At 44.3% G+C, this 18,460-nt stretch overlaps 1 protein-coding gene across 2 annotated transcripts in view; it reads right to left on the reverse strand.

Moving 5' to 3' along the window:
- The window catches only part of LOC139748024 (TWiK family of potassium channels protein 18-like), a 113,093-nt gene that overhangs the window by 18,392 nt on the left and 76,241 nt on the right, over positions 1–18,460 (reverse strand). For both annotated transcript variants that reach the window (XM_071660566.1, XM_071660567.1), the window contains one exon: positions 9,404–9,554. In XM_071660566.1, coding sequence (XP_071516667.1) covers positions 9,404–9,554 — 151 coding nt within the window. The remainder of the gene's footprint in view (positions 1–9,403; positions 9,555–18,460) is intronic.

Here is an 18,460-nt window from a genome sequence, read left to right on the forward strand (position 1 = left end):
TAGCACAGATGATTGGAAGGGGAAGACACTGTGTTCCTACTATAGCACATATGATTGGAAGGGGAAGACACTGTGTTCCTACTATAGCACATATGATTGGAAGGGGAAGACACTGTGTTCCTACTATAGCACATATGATTGGAAGGGGAAGACACTGTGTTTCTACTATAGCACAGATGACTGGAAGGGGAAGACACTGTGTTCCTACTATAGCACATATGATTGGAAGGGGAAGACACTGTGTTCCTACTATAGCACATATGATTGGAAGGGGAAGACTCTGTGTTCCTACTATAGCACAGATGATTGGAAGGGGAAGACACTGTGTTCCTACTATAGCACATATGATTGGAAGGGGAAGACACTGTTCCTACTATAGCACATATGATTGGAAGGGGAAGACACTGTTCCTACTATAGCACATATGATTGGAAGGGGAAGACACTGTGTTCCTACTATAGCACATATGATTGGAAGGAGAAGACACTGTGTTCTTACTATAGCACAGATGATTGGAAGGGGAAGACACTGTGTTCTTACTATAGCACATATGATTGGAAGGGGAAGACACTGTGTTCCTACTATAGCACATATGATTGGAAGGGGAAGACACTGTGTTCCTACTATAGCACATATGATTGGAAGGGGAAGACACTGTGTTCCTACTATAGCACATATGATTGGAAGGGGAAGACACTGTGTTCCTACTATAGCACATATGATTGGAAGGGGAAGACACTGTGTTCCTACTATAGCACATATGATTGGAAGGGGAAGACACTGTGTTCTACTATAGCACATATGATTGGAAGGGGAAGACACTGTGTTCCTACTATAGCACATATGATTGGAAGGGGAAGACACTGTGTTCCTACTATAGCACATATGATTGGAAGGGGAAGACACTGTGTTCCTACTATAGCACATATGATTGGAAGGGGAAGACACTGTGTTCCTACTATAGCACATATGATTGGAAGGGGAAGACACTGTGTTCCTACTATAGCACATATGATTGGAAGGGGAAGACACTGTGTTCCTACTATAGCACATATGATTGGAAGGAGAAGACACTGTGTTCTTACTATAGCACATATGATTGGAAGGGGAAGACACTGTTCCTACTATAGCACAGATGATTGGAAGGGGAAGACACTGTGTTCCTACTATAGCACAGATGATTGGAAGGGGAAGACACTGTGTTCCTACTATAGCACATATGATTGGAAGGGGAAGACACTGTGTTCCTACTATAGCACAGATGATTGGAAGGGGAAGACTCTGTGTTCCTACTATAGCACAGATGATTGGAAGGGGAAGACACTGTGTTCCTACTATAGCACATATGATTGGAAGGGGAAGACACTGTGTTCCTACTATAGCACATATGATTGGAAGGGGAAGACACTGTGTTCCTACTATAGCACATATGATTGGAAGGGGAAGACACTGTGTTTCTACTATAGCACAGATGATTGGAAGGGGAAGACACTGTGTTCCTACTATAGCACATATGATTGGAAGGGGAAGACACTGTGTTCCTACTATAGCACATATGATTGGAAGGGGAAGACTCTGTGTTCCTACTATAGCACAGATGATTGGAAGGGGAAGACACTGTGTTCCTACTATAGCACATATGATTGGAAGGGGAAGACACTGTTCCTACTATAGCACATATGATTGGAAGGGGAAGACACTGTTCCTACTATAGCACATATGATTGGAAGGGGAAGACACTGTGTTCCTACTATAGCACATATGATTGGAAGGAGAAGACACTGTGTTCTTACTATAGCACAGATGATTGGAAGGGGAAGACACTGTGTTCTTACTATAGCACATATGATTGGAAGGGGAAGACTCTGTCTTCCTACTATAGCACATATGATTGGAAGGGGAAGACACTGTGTTCCTACTATAGCACATATGATTGGAAGGGGAAGACACTGTGTTCCTACTATAGCACATATGATTGGAAGGGGAAGACACTGTGTTCCTACTATAGCACATATGATTGGAAGGGGAAGACACTGTGTTCCTACTATAGCACATATGATTGGAAGGGGAAGACACTGTGTTCCTACTATAGCACATATGATTGGAAGGGGAAGACTCTGTGTTCTTACTATAGCACATATGATTGGAAGGGGAAGACACTGTGTTCCTACTATAGCACATATGATTGGAAGGGGAAGACTCTGTGTTCCTACTATAGCACATATGATTGGAAGGGGAAGACACTGTGTTCCTACTATAGCACATATGATTGGAAGGGGAAGACACTGTGTTCCTACTATAGCACATATGATTGGAAGGGGAAGACTCTGTGTTCTTACTATAGCACATATGATTGGAAGGGGAAGACTCTGTGTTCCTACTATAGCACATATGATTGGAAGGAGAAGACACTGTGTTCTTACTATAGCACATATGATTGGAAGGGGAAGACACTGTTCCTACTATAGCACATATGATTGGAAGGGGAAGACACTGTGTTCCTACTATAGCACATATGATTGGAAGGGGAAGACTCTGTCTTCCTACTATAGCACATATGATTGGAAGGGGAAGACACTGTGTTCCTACTATAGCACATATGATTGGAAGGGGAAGACACTGTGTTCCTACTATAGCACATATGATTGGAAGGGGAAGACACTGTGTTCCTACTATAGCACATATGATTGGAAGGGGAAGACACTGTGTTCCTACTATAGCACATATGATTGGAAGGGGAAGACACTGTGTTCCTACTATAGCACATATGATTGGAAGGGGAAGACACTGTGTTCCTACTATAGCACATATGATTGGAAGGGGAAGACTCTGTGTTCCTACTATAGCACATATGATTGGAAGGGGAAGACACTGTGTTCCTACTATAGCACATATGATTGGAAGGGGAAGACACTGTGTTCCTACTATAGCACATATGATTGGAATGTTGATTGTGATGGACATCCAGCCTGAACCATGTATGTGGCAGAATATCAAATATTCTCTGTTATGTTAAGTTGATGTGTTAGTGGCAGAACTCAGCCTGCGTGTGGGAGGGTGGCACGTAGTCTACATGACCGAGAAGTTTGTAAAGTTAGGAGAAAAACAGATGAAAAAGTGGCAGATGGAAATCACTTCTTAAGCAATCTGACGTCAATGTTGGTGAGGCAAGGTGTGGGAGGCGTGCAGTGCGCGCGTCTGTTTGTGTTGGGATGAACATAAACTCCTCCACAGAAGGTAAATTTTGAGTGTTACTTTGGGCTGAGGATGTGAAAGAGTTTGATAAAGATACCACATACCTTCTTGTTGGCTTGTGAGAGAAATGTGTCATTAGGAAAGGAGTTTGGTAGGTGGTTTTAACAGAGGAAAACGTTAGTAAATAGACGACAAAGTTTGTGAAATAATTGGACGAATAAAAAGTGTCTGACTGAGGAGTAAAAGGTACTTCTCGTTGGCAAGGGAGACAGGCGGAGCTCGGGAGCGTCTTCACATCCCAGGGTGGCCGAAGCTGAGGCCACATAGCTACCGGACTCCCTCGTGGAATGTCTTTAGTGACGTAATGATGGGGGAAAAAAAGGACTGAAATAACAAGAACACATAGTAAACTGGGTGTCTGGTGCATACATGGTAACACACGCCGGGCTGAGTCGTTTTTAACGAGGGAGATTGTAAACAACTCACTCCTGACGGAGAGGACGTGTGAGGGATCGGGGCACCTCGTCAACATCTCTTTAAGTCGGGAGGGCATCACTACCCTGGGTGGCTGGCCGGCTACAGCGTCGCTGCCTTCATGTATGTGTGAGTAATGGGATGGGTTTGGATGAGGAAGAGATGTGACAGGAGTCAGTGGTTTATAGCTTGATCCCTCCTTCCCTCACTCCCTCTCTCCATTCTTCCCTCACTCCATTCCTCCCTCCATTCCTCCATCCATTCCTCCCTCCCTCCATTCTTCCCTCACTCCATTCCTCCCTCCATTCCTCCATCCATTCCTCCCTCCCTCCTTCCCTCCATTCCTCCCTCCCTCCCTCCATTCTTCCCTCACTCCATTCCTCCATCCATTCCTCCATCCATTCCTCCCTCCCTCCATCCATTCCTCCCTCCCTCAATTCCTCCATCCACTCCTCCCTCCCTCCATTCCTCCATCCATTCCTCCCTCCCTCCATTCTTCCCTCACTCCATTCCTCCCTCCATTCCTCCATCCATTCCTCCCTCCCTCCATTCTTCCCTCACTCCATTCCTCCCTCCATTCCTCCCTCCATTCCTCCCTCCCTCCATCGGTCAGACACACGCCCAGACACGGAACTGCATTAACAAAGTTCCTCTTGTATATTACGATCTTCCATTATGGTTACACACGTTACCATTTGTCACGTGTAAACTCATGTAATACTAAGATGTATTTCTCTGTTGATGTTGTTCTTGTGCTTCCCTCATGATGTTAATGATGTTGTGAGCGTCATCCAGTCATCTACTGACGGCTGAGAGAAGAGGACACACTGATGTTATCACCTCCTGCCTGCGTGTTGACTGTCATGTGTTACCTTACGCTCAGAGGGTCTGGGGAAGTTAGCTGGAGAGTGACCTGCCTCTCTCTCTCTCTCTCTCTCTCTCTCTCTCTCTCTCTCTCTCTCTCTCTCTCTCTCTCTCTCTCTCTCTCTCTCTCTCTCTCTCTCTCTCTCACCACCAGCAGCTGGTGGACCATCTTGATTCCACCTCAGTGTGTCGATCTCCCTCCTCTGTGGCCTCCTGGGAGTGGAGACACTGACCCGTGATGACGCAGACAGGAGACCGAAAACCTCAGTGAAGACCTCAGTGAAGACCTCAGTGAAGACCTCAGTGAAGACCTCAGTGAAGACCTCAGTGAAGCCCTCAGTAAAAACCTCAGTGAAGACCTCAGTGAAGACCTCAATGAAGACCTCTGTGAAGACCTCAGTGAAGACCTCAGTGAAGACCTCAGTGAAGCCCTCAGTAAAAACCTCAGTGAAGACCTCAGTGAAGACCTCAATGAAGACCTCTGTGAAGACCTCAGTGAAGACCTCAGTGAAGACCTCAGTGAAGCCCTCAGTAAAAACCTCAGTGAAGACCTCAGTGAAGACCTCAATGAAGACCTCTGTGAAGACCTCAGTGAAGACCTCAGTGAAGACCTCAGTGAAGCCCTCAGTAAAAACCTCAGTGAAGACCTCAGTGAAGACCTCAATGAAGACCTCTGTGAAGACCTGAGTGAACACCTCAGCCAAAATCCCGAAATTCTCAGAAATCGCTGGCGTCTTCAGCCATGTGTCCCCCCGCCACGTGTGTGTGTGTGTGTGTGTGTGTGTGTGTGTGTGTGTAGGGACCGTCCATCATACAATAACACGGGCCGGGTTATTCTGGGCCAAGATCGCAACTTGCCAGCAAGAGAGGAAGTTTCGGCAACAAGTCTCGTGATCTTTATTTCCTCTATTGTTAATAGCCATCCTCCACTGTGGCTCTGTGTCCTGTTGCACGTGTGGCATAGAGCAATTGCACGTGTGGCATTGCACGTGTGGCATACAACAAACTGTAACTTGTCATCTGGTTACATGAAGAGACGGTGTTCAGCAAGAGTTAGTAAGTCAACTGTACTTCGAGACCAAACCTGGAATTAACAGATGAATACGATTTAGATACAATCATGACATTACTGTGGCTCCTCATCATCACTGGATCACGAAAGCCTTGATCTTCAACCCTAGTATTCGTCTGTGTGGCTCAATATTCGTCTGTGTGGCTCAATATTCGTCTGTGTGGCTCAATATTCGTCTGTGTGGCTCAATATTCGTCTGTGTGGCTCAATATTCGTCTGTGTGGCTCAATATTCGTCTGTGTGGCTCAATCTTCGTCTGTGTGGCTCAATATTCGTCTGTGTGGCTCAATATTCGTCTGTGTGGCTCAATATTCGTCTGTGTGGCTCAATATTTGTCTATGTGGCTCAATATTCGTCTGTGTGGCTCAATATTCTTCTGTGTGGCTCAATATTCGTCTGTGTGGCTCAACATTCTTCTGTGTGGCTCAATATTCGTCTGTGTGGCTCAATATTCGTCTGTGTGGCTCAATATTCGTCTGTGTGGCTCAATATTCGTCTGTGTGGCTCAATCTTCGTCTGTGTGGCTCAATATTCGTCTGTGTGGCTCAATCTTCGTCTGTGTGGCTCAACATTCTTCTGTGTGGCTCAATATTCGTCTGTGTGGCTCAATATTCGTCTGTGTGGCTCAATATTCTTCTGTGTGGCTCTATATTCGTGTGTGTGGCTCAATATTCGTCTGTGTGGCTCAATATTCGTCTGTGTGGCTCAATATTCGTCTGTGTGGCTCAAACTGGTTATATTAGCGTGACTCTCAAATCAACACTTCCATAAGTTTGATAACAAATGATTTTTACATTGTCACACTAACTATAGCTATAGCTTAACATACGTTGAACCTTGTGTTAAAAGGGAAACACACAAAAAGAAGATGTGAATATCCTTAACAAATAACAAGAATGATTTGTGATCAGAAAGCATGATCAGTCTTCCACAAAAATAAGAAAAAGGAAAATGTTGTAGAGAAGTTTGTATTAAGTTTAGCCTAAACTTTCCCAGGTAATGTTAGCGACCCGAGGCTGGTACCAAGCGAGGTTGGTACCACGTAAGGTTGGTACCAAGCGAGGTTGGTACCACGTGAGGCTGGTACCACGTAAGGTTGGTACCACGTGAGGTTGGTACCACGTGAGGTTGGTACCACGTAAGGTTGGTACCACGTGAGGTTGGTACCACGTGAGGTTGGTACCACGTGAGGCTGGTACCAAGTGAGGCTGGTACCACGTAAGGTTGGTACCACGTGAGGCTGGTACCAAGCGAGGTTGGTACCACGTGAGGTTGGTACCAAGCGAGGTTGGTACCACGTGAGGCTGGTACCAAACGAGGTTGGTACCACGTAAGGTTGGTACCACGTGAGGCTGGTACCACGTGAGGCTGGTACCACGTGAGGTTCGTACCACGTGAGGTTGGTACCACGTGAGGTTCGTACCACGTGAGGCTGGTACCACGTAAGGTTGGTACCACGTGAGGCTGGTACCAAGCGAGGTTGGTACCACGTGAGGTTGGTACCACGTGAGGCTGGTACCACGTCAGGTTGGTACCACGTGATGCTGGTACCAAGCGAGGTTGGTACCACGTGATGCTGGTACCAAGCGAGGTTGGTACCACGTCAGGTTGGTACGAAGCGAGGTTGGTACCACGTCAGGTTGGTACATCATGAGTGATGAGGAACTGTCAAAGGAAACCGTTCAGTAGGATTAATGAGGACAGTCCACCTCATACATCATACCTGTCAGTCTGTCTCTTTGTACGGTCGTGTCCTCCTCCTCTTCCTCTTCTTCCTCCTCCTCCTCCTCCTCCTCCTCCTCCTCTTCCTCCTCCTCCTCCTCCTCCTCCTCCTCCTCCTCACACCAGCCCAGATTATCAGTCCTGGTGGTGAGTGAGGTGTGAGGGAGGCGGTGCCTGGTCCCAGGTCGATGGTGAGGTGAGGTAACCACTCGAGGGTGAGGTGAGGTAACCGCTCGATGGTGAGGTGAGGTAACCACTCGATGGTGAGGTGAGGTAACCACTCGATGGTGAGGTGAGGTAACCACTCGATGGTGAGGTGAGGTAACCACTCGAGGGTGAGGTGAGGTAACCACTCGATGGTGAGGTGAGGTAACCACTCGATGGTGAGGTGAGGTAACCACTCGATGGTGAGGTGAGGTAACCACTCGATGGTGAGGTGAGGTAACCACTCGATGGTGAGGTGAGGTAACCACTCGATGGTGAGGTGAGGTAACCACTCGATGGTGAGGTGAGGTAACCACTCGATGGTGAGGTGAGGTAACCACTCGATGGTGAGGTGAGGTAACCACTCGAGGGTGAGGTGAGGTAACCACTCGATGGTGAGGTGAGGTAACCACGCGATGGTGAGGTGAGGTAACCACTCGAGGGTGAGGTGAGGTAACCACTCGATGGTGAGGTGAGGTAACCACTCGATGGTGAGGTGAGGTAACCACTCGATGGTGAGGTGAGGTAACCACTCGAGGGTGAGGTGAGGTAACCACTCGATGGTGAGGTGAGGTAACCACTCGATAGTGAGGTGAGGTAACCACTTGATGGTGAGGTGAGGTAACCACTCGATGGTGAGGTGAGGTAACCACTCGATGGTGAGGTGAGGTAACCACTCGAGGGTGAGGTGAGGTAACCACTCGATGGTGAGGTGAGGTAACCACTCGATGGTGAGGTGAGGTAACCACTCGATGGTGAGGTGAGGTAACCACTCGAGGGTGAGGTGAGGTAACCACTCGATGGTGAGGTGAGGTAACCACTCGAGGGTGAGGTGAGGTAACCACTCGATGGTATGAAAGTTGAGGAAGACAGGAACGAGCAGCAGCGTCGGCAGTGGCAGATATGAATCATACAAAGCTACTTAATGTGGCAATATACGTACATATGTCACTATCATCAGCTGCAAAAGCTACTTATCTATATTTACCTCCACTTATAAATGTTACTTTATTACTTATCACGTCATTTCTATCATAAGAAACTCGGTTCTTGCCTCACGTCGTATATATATATTCAGATTCTGGGTAAATTAATGGATAGTTTGATTCATGATTGATACATCGTCTTCATGTGTGTTTCCCCTGGATCGCCAGCGTCAGTAAACCAAAATCAAATTAAGTTTGGGGAAAACACCACAAGACCTGGGATGTTAGGGAGGTCTGAGCCTTCCCGTGTCTCCTCCAGCGTGAGTGAGGAACGAACAGTCTTATGTATCATCATTATCCACATTTCCAGTCACATGGGGTTCGATCGGGGAGACACAGTTCCTGCAGTCACTCACACACACCTTTACCTCGCGAGGGTAAAGTGAAATACACACACACGCACTTTACTTCTTACTTAACACTTAACAGATTCGTCATCTAAAGCCAATGATTTCATTGATAATACGTCAGTTAACAAATGTCTACGTTACATCCGATAACATATCACTTGTAAGACATCCTCAGCCTACGTAACCTTGTCCTTCATAGTGGCTTCTGTTATCAAACTCGAAGGATACATATAGTTGCGTCTCGAGATGCGTATGGCTCATTCATTCTTAAAATTAAACCTTCTTAGATCATCCAGGATATTAAGATGTAAAGAAATTGTTGAATTAACATATCCTGTAAATATTCAAGAAAGATTAGGTTGTTTGATTCAATTCTTTACAGATTTTTATGTTACTTTGAAAGCGCTTCTTCCTATCCCTCATTTTCATCCTTAACCATTGAATAGTAAATGTGTGTGTGTGTGTGTGTGTGTGTGTGTGTGATAACTGGTCTGGATTATGATATCATGATCCAGTAAGAGTCAGGAGTGCCTCACCTGCAGGCTTTGAAGTAGAGGAACTTGAAGACTTGAGCCAGAATGCCTCCCACGTTAGACATGTAGAGCAACATTAGAGGCATTCCCACGATGGCGTACAATATGGTAGTGATCTTACCCCAGTCTGTCCGCGGTGCCATGTTGCCATAACCTGCAGGAACGACATGTTAGACACCTGTTCACCTGAACCTGCAGGAGCGACATGTTAGACACCTGTTCTCCTGAACCTGTAGGAACGACATGTTAGACACCTGTTCTCCACCTGCAGGAACGACATGTTAGACACCTGTTCACCTGAACCTGCAGGAACGACATGTTAGACACCTGTTCTCCTGAACCTGCAAGAACGACATGTTAGACACCTGTTCACCTGACCCTGCAGGAACGACATGTTAGACACCTGTTCACCTGAACCTGCAGGAACGACATGTTAGACACCTGTTCACCTGAACCTGCAGGAACGACATGTTAGACACCTGTTCACCTGACCCTGCAGGAACGACATGTTAGACACCTGTTCACCTGAACCTGCAGGAACGACATGTTAGACACATGTTCACCTGAACCTGCAGGAGCGACATGTTAGACACCTGTTCACCTGAACCTGCAAGAACGACATGTTAGACACCTGTTCACCTGAACCTGCAGGAGCGACATGTTAGACACCTGTTCACCTGAACCTGCAGGAGCGACATGTTAGACACCTGTTCACCTGAACCTGCAGGAACGACATGTTAGACACCTGTTCACCTGAACCTGCAAGAACGACATGTTAGACACCTGTTCACCTGAACCTGCAGGAGCGACATGTTAGACACCTGTTCACCTGAACCTGCAGGAACGACATGTTAGACACCTGTTCACCTAATCCTGCAGAAACGACATGTTAGACACCTGTTCACCTGAACCTGCAGGAACGACATGTTAGACACCTGTTCTCCTGAACCTGCAGGAACGACATGTTAGACACCTGTTCACCTGAACCTGCAAGAACGACATGTTAGACACCTGTTCACCTGAACCTGCAGGAACGACATGTTAGACACCTGTTCACCTGAACCTGCAGGAGCGACATGTTAGACAGTGATAGGTTATCCAGGACGACTGCAGCAGGTGGAGGCCTCAAAGGGCAGAGCCCCTGGGATGACCGATGCTGAACCCGTTACCTGAAGAAGATGTTGTTAATGAATTGAAGAAAAATACGTCTTAAACACAACGTTTTCTATATGATATATAGGAGGTAAGCTTTGTGAGTTATCACTGATATATAGAGGGTAAGCTTTGTGAGTGATCACTGAAATATAGGAGGTAAGCTTTGTGAGTTATCACTGATATATAGAAGGTAAGCTTCATCAGTGATCACTGAAATATAGGAGGTAAGCTTTGTGAGTTATCACTGATATATAGAAGGTAAGCTTTGTAAGTTATTGCTGATATATAGAAGGTAAGCTTCGTGAGTGATCACTGATATATAGGAGGTAAGCTTTGTAAGTTATTGCTGATATATAGAAGGTAAGCCTCGTGAGTTATCGCTGATATATAGGAGGTAAGCTTTGTGAGTTATTGCTGATATATAGAAGGTAAGCTTTGTGAGTTATCACTGATATATAGAAGGTAAGCTTTGTGAGTTATCACTGATGTATAGAAGGTAAGCTTTGTGAGTTATCACTGATATATAGAAGGTAAGCTTTGTGAGTTATCACTGATATATAGAAGGTAAGCTTTGTGAGTTATCACTGATACATAGAAGGTAAGCTTTGTGAGTTATCACCGATATATAGAAGGTAAGCTTTGTGAGTTATCACTGATATATAGAAGGTAAGCTTTGTGAGTTATCACTGATATATAGAAGGTAAGTTTTGTGAGTTATCACTGATATATAGAAGGTAAGCTTTGAGTTATCACTGATATATAGAAGGTAAGCTTTGTGAGTGATCACTGATATATAGAAGGTAAGCTTTGTGAGTTATCACTGATATATAGAAGGTAAGCTTTGTGAGTTATCACTGATATATAGAAGGTAAGCTTTGTGACTTATCACTGATATATAGAAGGTAAGCTTTGTGAGTTATCACTGATATATAGAAGGTAAGCTTTGTGACTTATCACTGATATATAGAAGGTAAGCTTTGTGAGTTATCACATATATAGAAGGTAAGCTTTGTGAGTTATCACTGATATATAGGAGGTAAGCTTTGTGAGTTATCACTGGTATATAGAAGGTAAGCTTTGTGACTTATCACTGATATATAGAAGGTAAGCTTTGTGAGTTATCACTGATATATAGAAGGTAAGCTTTGTGACTTATCACTGATATATAGAAGGTAAGCTTTGTGAGTTATCACTGATATATAGAAGGTAAGCTTTGTGACTTATCACTGATATATAGAAGGTAAGCTTTGTGAGTTATCACTGATATATAGAAGGTAAGCTTTGTGAGTTATCACTGATATATAGGAGGTAAGCTTTGTGAGTTATCACTGGTATATAGAAGGTAAGCTGTGTGAGTTATCACTGATATATAGAAGGTAAGCTTTGTGAGTTATCACTGATATATAGAAGGTAAGCTTTGTGAGTGATCACTGATATATAGAAGGTAAGCTTTGTGAGTTATCACTGATATATAGAGAGTAAGCTTTGTGAGTTATTACTGTTATATAGAAGGTAAGCCTTGTGAGTTATCACTGATATATAGGAGGTAAGCTTTGTGAGTTATCACTGATATATAGAAGGTAAGCTTTGTGAGTGATCACTGATATATAGAAGGTAAGCTTTGTGAGTTATTACTGATATATAGAGGGTAAGCTTTGTGAGTGATCACTGATATATAGAAGGTAAGCTTTGTGAGTTATCAATGATATATGGATGGTAAGCTTTGTGAGTTATTACTGATATATAGAAGGTAAGCTTTGCGAGTGATCACTGATATATAGAAGGTAAGCTTTGTGAGTTATTACTGATATATAGAAGGTAAGCTTTGTGAGTTATCACTGATATATAGAAGGTAAGCTTCATCAGTGATCACTGATATATAGAAGGTAAGCTTTGTAAGTTATCACAGATATATAGAAGGTAAGCTTTATCAGTGATCACTGAAGTATAGAGGGTAAGCTTTGTGAGTTATCACTGATATATAGAAGGTAAGCTTTGTGAGTTATCACTGATATATGGACGGTAAGCTTTGTGAGTTATCACTGATATATAGGAGGTAAGATTTGTGAGTTATCACTGATATATAGAAGGTAAACTTTGTGAGTTATCACTGATATATGGAAGGTAAGCTTTGTGAGTTATCACTGATATATAGAAGGTAAGCTTTGAGTGATCACTGATATATAGAAGGTAAGCTTTGTGAGTTATTACTGTTATATAGAAGGTAAGCTTTGTGAGTTATCACTGATATATAGAAGGTAAGTTTTGTGAGTGATCACTGATATATAGAAGGTAAGCTTTGTGAGTTATTACTGTTATATAGAAGGTAAGCTTTGTGAGTTATTACTGTTATATAGAAGGTAAGCTTTGTGAGTTATCACTGATATATAGAAGGTAAGTTTAGTGAGTGATCACTTATATATAGAAGGTAAGCTTTGTGAGTTATCACTGATATATAGAAGGTAAGTTTTGTGAGTGATCACTGATATATAGAAGGTAAGTTTTGTGAGTTATTACTGTTATATAGAAGGTAAGCTTTGTGAGTTATTACTGTTATATAGAAGGTAAGCTTTGTGAGTTATTACTGTTATATAGAAGGTAAGCTTTGTGAGTTATTACTGTTATATAGAAGGTAAGTTTTGTGAGTGATCACTGATATATAGAAGGTAAGCTTTGTGAGTTATTACTGTTATATAGAAGGTAAGCTTTGTGAGTTATTACTGTTATATAGAAGGTAAGCTTTGTGAGTGATCACTGATATATAGAAGGTAAGTTTTGTGAGTGATCACTGATATATAGAAGGTAAGCTTTGTGAGTTATCACTGATATATAGAGAGTAAGCTTTGTGAGTTATCACTGATATGTACAAGGTAAGCTTTGTGAGTTATCACTGATATATAGAAAGTAAGCTTTGTGAGTTTTTGCTGATATATAGAAGGTAAGCTTTGTGAGTTATCACTGATATATAGAAGGTAAGCTTTGTGAGTTATCACTGATATATAGAAGGTAAGTTTTGTGAGTGATCACTGATATATAGAAGGTAAGCTTTGTGAGTTATTACTGTTATATAGAAGGTAAGCTTTGTGAGTTATCACTGATATATAGAAGGTAAGTTTTGTGAGTTATCACTGATATACAGAAGGTAAGCTTTGTGAGTTATCACTGATATATAGAAGGTAAGCTTTGTGAGTTATCACTGATATATACAAGGTAGGCTTTGTGAGTTATCACTGATATACAGAAGGTAAGCTTTGTGAGTGATCAGTGAGGCGTGGAACCCCATAAGCTAAAATAAAGATATATTTTCCATCAAATGATCAAAAGTCTTAACCTAATGATACATTTGTGATGTCTTACATGTTCACACGAGAAAGTGAATTATATGGCGTGAGCTATTCATAACACAAAGTTCCTTCGTCACTTTCTCTGTACTGTAGTAACACATTACCAGTGTGGTGTGTGTATTGCCTGGTGCCTCACCACCAAGTCGCTGTGGGAATCGATCCTGGACACATTCTATCACCAGCAAGAGACACCACTTACCCTGCTACTGCAGCGAAGAGCCTGAGAGAAAGACATATATCGTTGTTGCAGTATACAGGAAGCGAGGCTTACAATGTGGTTACCTCGACGAAGGTGACATCATACAGTGTTACCCTGACGAAGGTGACATCATACAGTGTTACTCTGACGAAGGTGACATCATACAGTTTTACCCTGACGAAGGTGACATCATACAATGTTACCCTGACGAAGGTGACATCATACAGTGTTGCCCTGACGAAGGTGACATAATACAGTGTTACCCTGACGAAGGTGACATCATACAGTGTTACCCTGACGAAGGTGACATCATACAGTGTTACCCTGACGAAGGTGACATCATACAGCGTTACCCTGACGAAGATGACATCATACAGTGTTACCCTGACGAAGGTGACATCATACAGTGTTACCCTGACGAAGGTGACATCATACAGTGTTACCCTGACGAAGGTGACATCATACAGTGTTACCCTGACGAAGGTGACATCATACACCGTTACCCTGACGAAAGTGACATCATACACCGTTACCCTGACGAAGGTGACATCATACAGTGTTACCCTGACGAAGGTGACATCATACAGTGTTACCCTGACGAAGGTGACATCATACAGTGTTACCCTGACGAAGATGACATCATACAGTGTTACTCTGATGAAAGTGACATCATACAGCGTTATCCTGACGAAGATGACATCATACAGTGTTACCCTGACGAAGGTGACATCATACAGTGTTACCCTGACGAAGGTGACATCATACAGTGTTACCCTGACGAAGGTGACATCATACAGCGTTACCCTGACGAAGGTGACATCATACAGTGTTACCCTGACGAAGGTGACATCATACAGTGTTACCCTGACGAACATGACATCATACAGTGTTACCCTGACGAAGGTGACATCATACAGTGTTACCCTGACGAAGGTGACATCATACAGTGTTACCCTGACGAAGGTGACATCATACAGTGTTACCCTGACGAAGGTGACATCATACGGTGTTACTCTGACGAAGGTGACATCATACAGTGTTACCCTGACGAAGGTGACATCATACAGTGTTACCCTGACATCACACAGTGTCGGTACTGTTGTAGTTATTTTCTATAATCAGTGTAAGGTTGACGTCATATTGCACAATAGATAAGATACTGATAACATAATCTTTTATCAATAGATATATAACGATACATAGACACCATATCTGTACTGTGGTGTGCATGAGGGCGGTCAGTATGTTCAAGGACAGTGGCATTTCCACCCTTGTGTACGGTTAGGTATCATGTAACATTATCATCATACGTGAGTAAGTGGGCAACGAAGGGGAGGAGGAGGAAGAGGAAGAGGAGGAGGAAGAAGAGGAAGAGGAGGAGAAGGAAGAGGAGGAGGAGGAGGAGGAGGAGGAGGAAGAGGAGGAAGAGGAGGAAGAGGAGAAGGAAGAGGAGGAAGAGGAGGAGAAAGAGGAGGAGGAAGAGGAGGAGGAGGAGGAGGAGGAGGAGGAGGAGGAGGAGGAGGAGGAGGAGGAGGAGGAGGAAGAGGAAGAGGAAGAGGAAGAAGAGGAAGAGGAGGAGAAGGAAGAGGAGGAGGAAGAGGAGGAGAAGGAAGAGGAAGAAGAAGAAGAGGAGAAGGAAGAGGAGGAAGAGGAGGAGAAAGAGGAGGAGGAAGAGGAGGAGGAGGAGGAAGAGAAGGAAGAGGAGGTGGAAGAGGAGGAGGAGGAAGAGGAGGCGGAGAAGGAAGAAGAGGAAGAGGAGGAGAAGGAAGAGGAGGAGGAGGAGGAGGAGGAGGAGGAGGAGGAGGAGGAGGAGAAGGAAGAGGAGGAGGAGAAGGAAGAGGAGGAGGAGGAGGAGTTGAGTCTCGTGTTAATGTACTGAATCCTTCGTCAGATGGAGGGAGGCGAGGTGACTCACCCTCACACCACACTCCCTCCTGACACCTGCTGGTCCACACACTCACCCTCACACCACACTCCCTCCTGACACCTTGCTGGTCCACACACTCACCCTCACACCACACTCCCTCCTGACACCTGCTGGTCCACACACTCACCCTCACACCACACTCTCTCATGACACCTTGCTGGTCCACACACTCACCCTCACACCACACTCCCTCCTGACACCTGCTGGTCCACACACTCACCCTCACACCACACTCCCTCCTGACACCTGCTGGTCCACACACTCACCCTCACACCACACTCCCTCCTGACACCTGCTGGTCCACACACTCACCCTCACACCACACTCCCTCCTGACACCTGCTGGTCCACACACTCACCCTCACACCACACTCCCTCATGACACCTGCTGGTCCACACACTCACCCTCACACCACACTCTCTCATGACACCTTGCTGGTCCACACACTCACCCTCACACCACACTCCCTCCTGACACCTGCTGGTCCACACACTCACCCTCACACCACACTCCCTCATGACACCTGCTGGTCCACACACTCACCCTCACACCACACTCTCTCATGACACCTTGCTGGTCCACACACTCACCCTCACACCACACTCCCTCCTGACACCTGCTGGTCCACACACTCACCCTCACACCACACTCCCTCCTGACACCTTGCTGGTCCACACACTCACCCTCACACCACACTCCCTCATGACACCTGCTGGTCAACACACTCACCCTCACACCACACTCCCTCCTGACACCTTGCTGGTCCACACACTCACCCTCACACCACACTCCCTCCTGACACTTGCTGGTCCACACACTCCATGTTAGCTGGTCTTGTGTCGACGAAACTGAAGCATTGAACTTCCACCTGTGTTCTGCAGGAGTGTGTTGGTGATGGTGGTGTTGGTGATGGTGATGGTGATGGTGATGGTGTTGGTGATGGGTCCTGTGTCCTGAGTTTATAGCTGTGGCAAAACTATGGCATGAATTTCCCTTCAGCGTTTTATCCTGGTGTGTTGTGCGAGTGTTCTCTTCACGGTTGTCACACACGGCGTAGCCCCGCGTGCCTCTCTGCCAGCCACATGTGGTCGAGCCACAACCAGCACACACACAGGCTGACCTCCCGCTCTACCCAGATGTCCACTTCTCACACTGAGCCAAGATTTTCCGGGTAATCAAACATGGCGACTGATGACCCCAAACACCATGACGTTTTTATGTCTTGTGATGTTCTACCAGTATGTTCTCTACATGTATGAGGTAGTGATCTTCACAGCCTTACTATTGCTGGACAGACTTTGATCTTACAGGGTAAGAGTTCTGAATATCCACTTATGACACATTACTTAGCAATGAATCATTTAAATTCGTTTCTTTTTCTTTCATATTATTCGCCGTTCCCGCGATAGCGAGGTAGCGTTAAGAACAGAGGACTGGGCCTTTGAGGATATATCCTCACCTGGCCTCCTTCTATGTTCCTTCTTTTGGAAAATTAAAAAAAAACGAGGGGAGGATTTCCAGCCCCCCGCTCCCTCCCTTTTAGTCGCCTTCTACGACACGCAGGGAATACGTGAGAAGTATTCTTTCTCCCCTATCCCCAGGGATAGAATCATTTAAATTATGGAAGATATATTTATTTTCAATTCATTTCTTATATCAGTATTGTCTTCAGCCCTATGGATATTGAAGATGATGCGTATTATAATTTTAGTTGGTAAGGGAAATGAATATTAGATTACTAGTAATCGAATAGTCACTTCCCCATCAGGGACGATCATAGCCGAGCACTCAGCGTTTCCAGCTACCATGTAAATGGTGAGGGATTTGAATCCTTACTGTTGGAGGGTATTATGTGTTGTATGAAAAGTACGCGGTCATATGCATTATATTTGTACACACACACACACACACACACACACACACACACACACACACACATATATATATATATATATATATATATATATATATATATATATATATATATATATATATATATATATATATATATATATATATATATATATATATATATAAATATATATGTGTGTGTGTGTGTGTGTGTGTGTGTGTGTGTGTGTGTGTGTGTGTGTGTGTATATATCATCTATCATTTTACTTTATCGCTGTTTCCCGCATTAGCGAGGTAGCGCAAGGAAACAGACGAAAGAATGGCAGAACCCACCCACATACACATGTATATACATACACGTCCACACACGCAAATATACATACCCATACATCTCAACGTATATATATATATATATATATATATATATATATATATATATATATATATATATATATATATATATATATATATATATATATTTATTTTTTTTTTTTTGCCGCTGTCTCCCGCGTTTGCGAGGTAGCGCAAGGAAACAGACGAAACAAATGGCCCAACCCACCCCCATACACATGCCTTGATTCAAT

This window comes from Panulirus ornatus, chromosome 72, assembly GCF_036320965.1.
Source record: "Panulirus ornatus isolate Po-2019 chromosome 72, ASM3632096v1, whole genome shotgun sequence".
In the NCBI taxonomy this organism is placed as follows: Eukaryota; Metazoa; Arthropoda; class Malacostraca; order Decapoda; family Palinuridae; genus Panulirus; species Panulirus ornatus.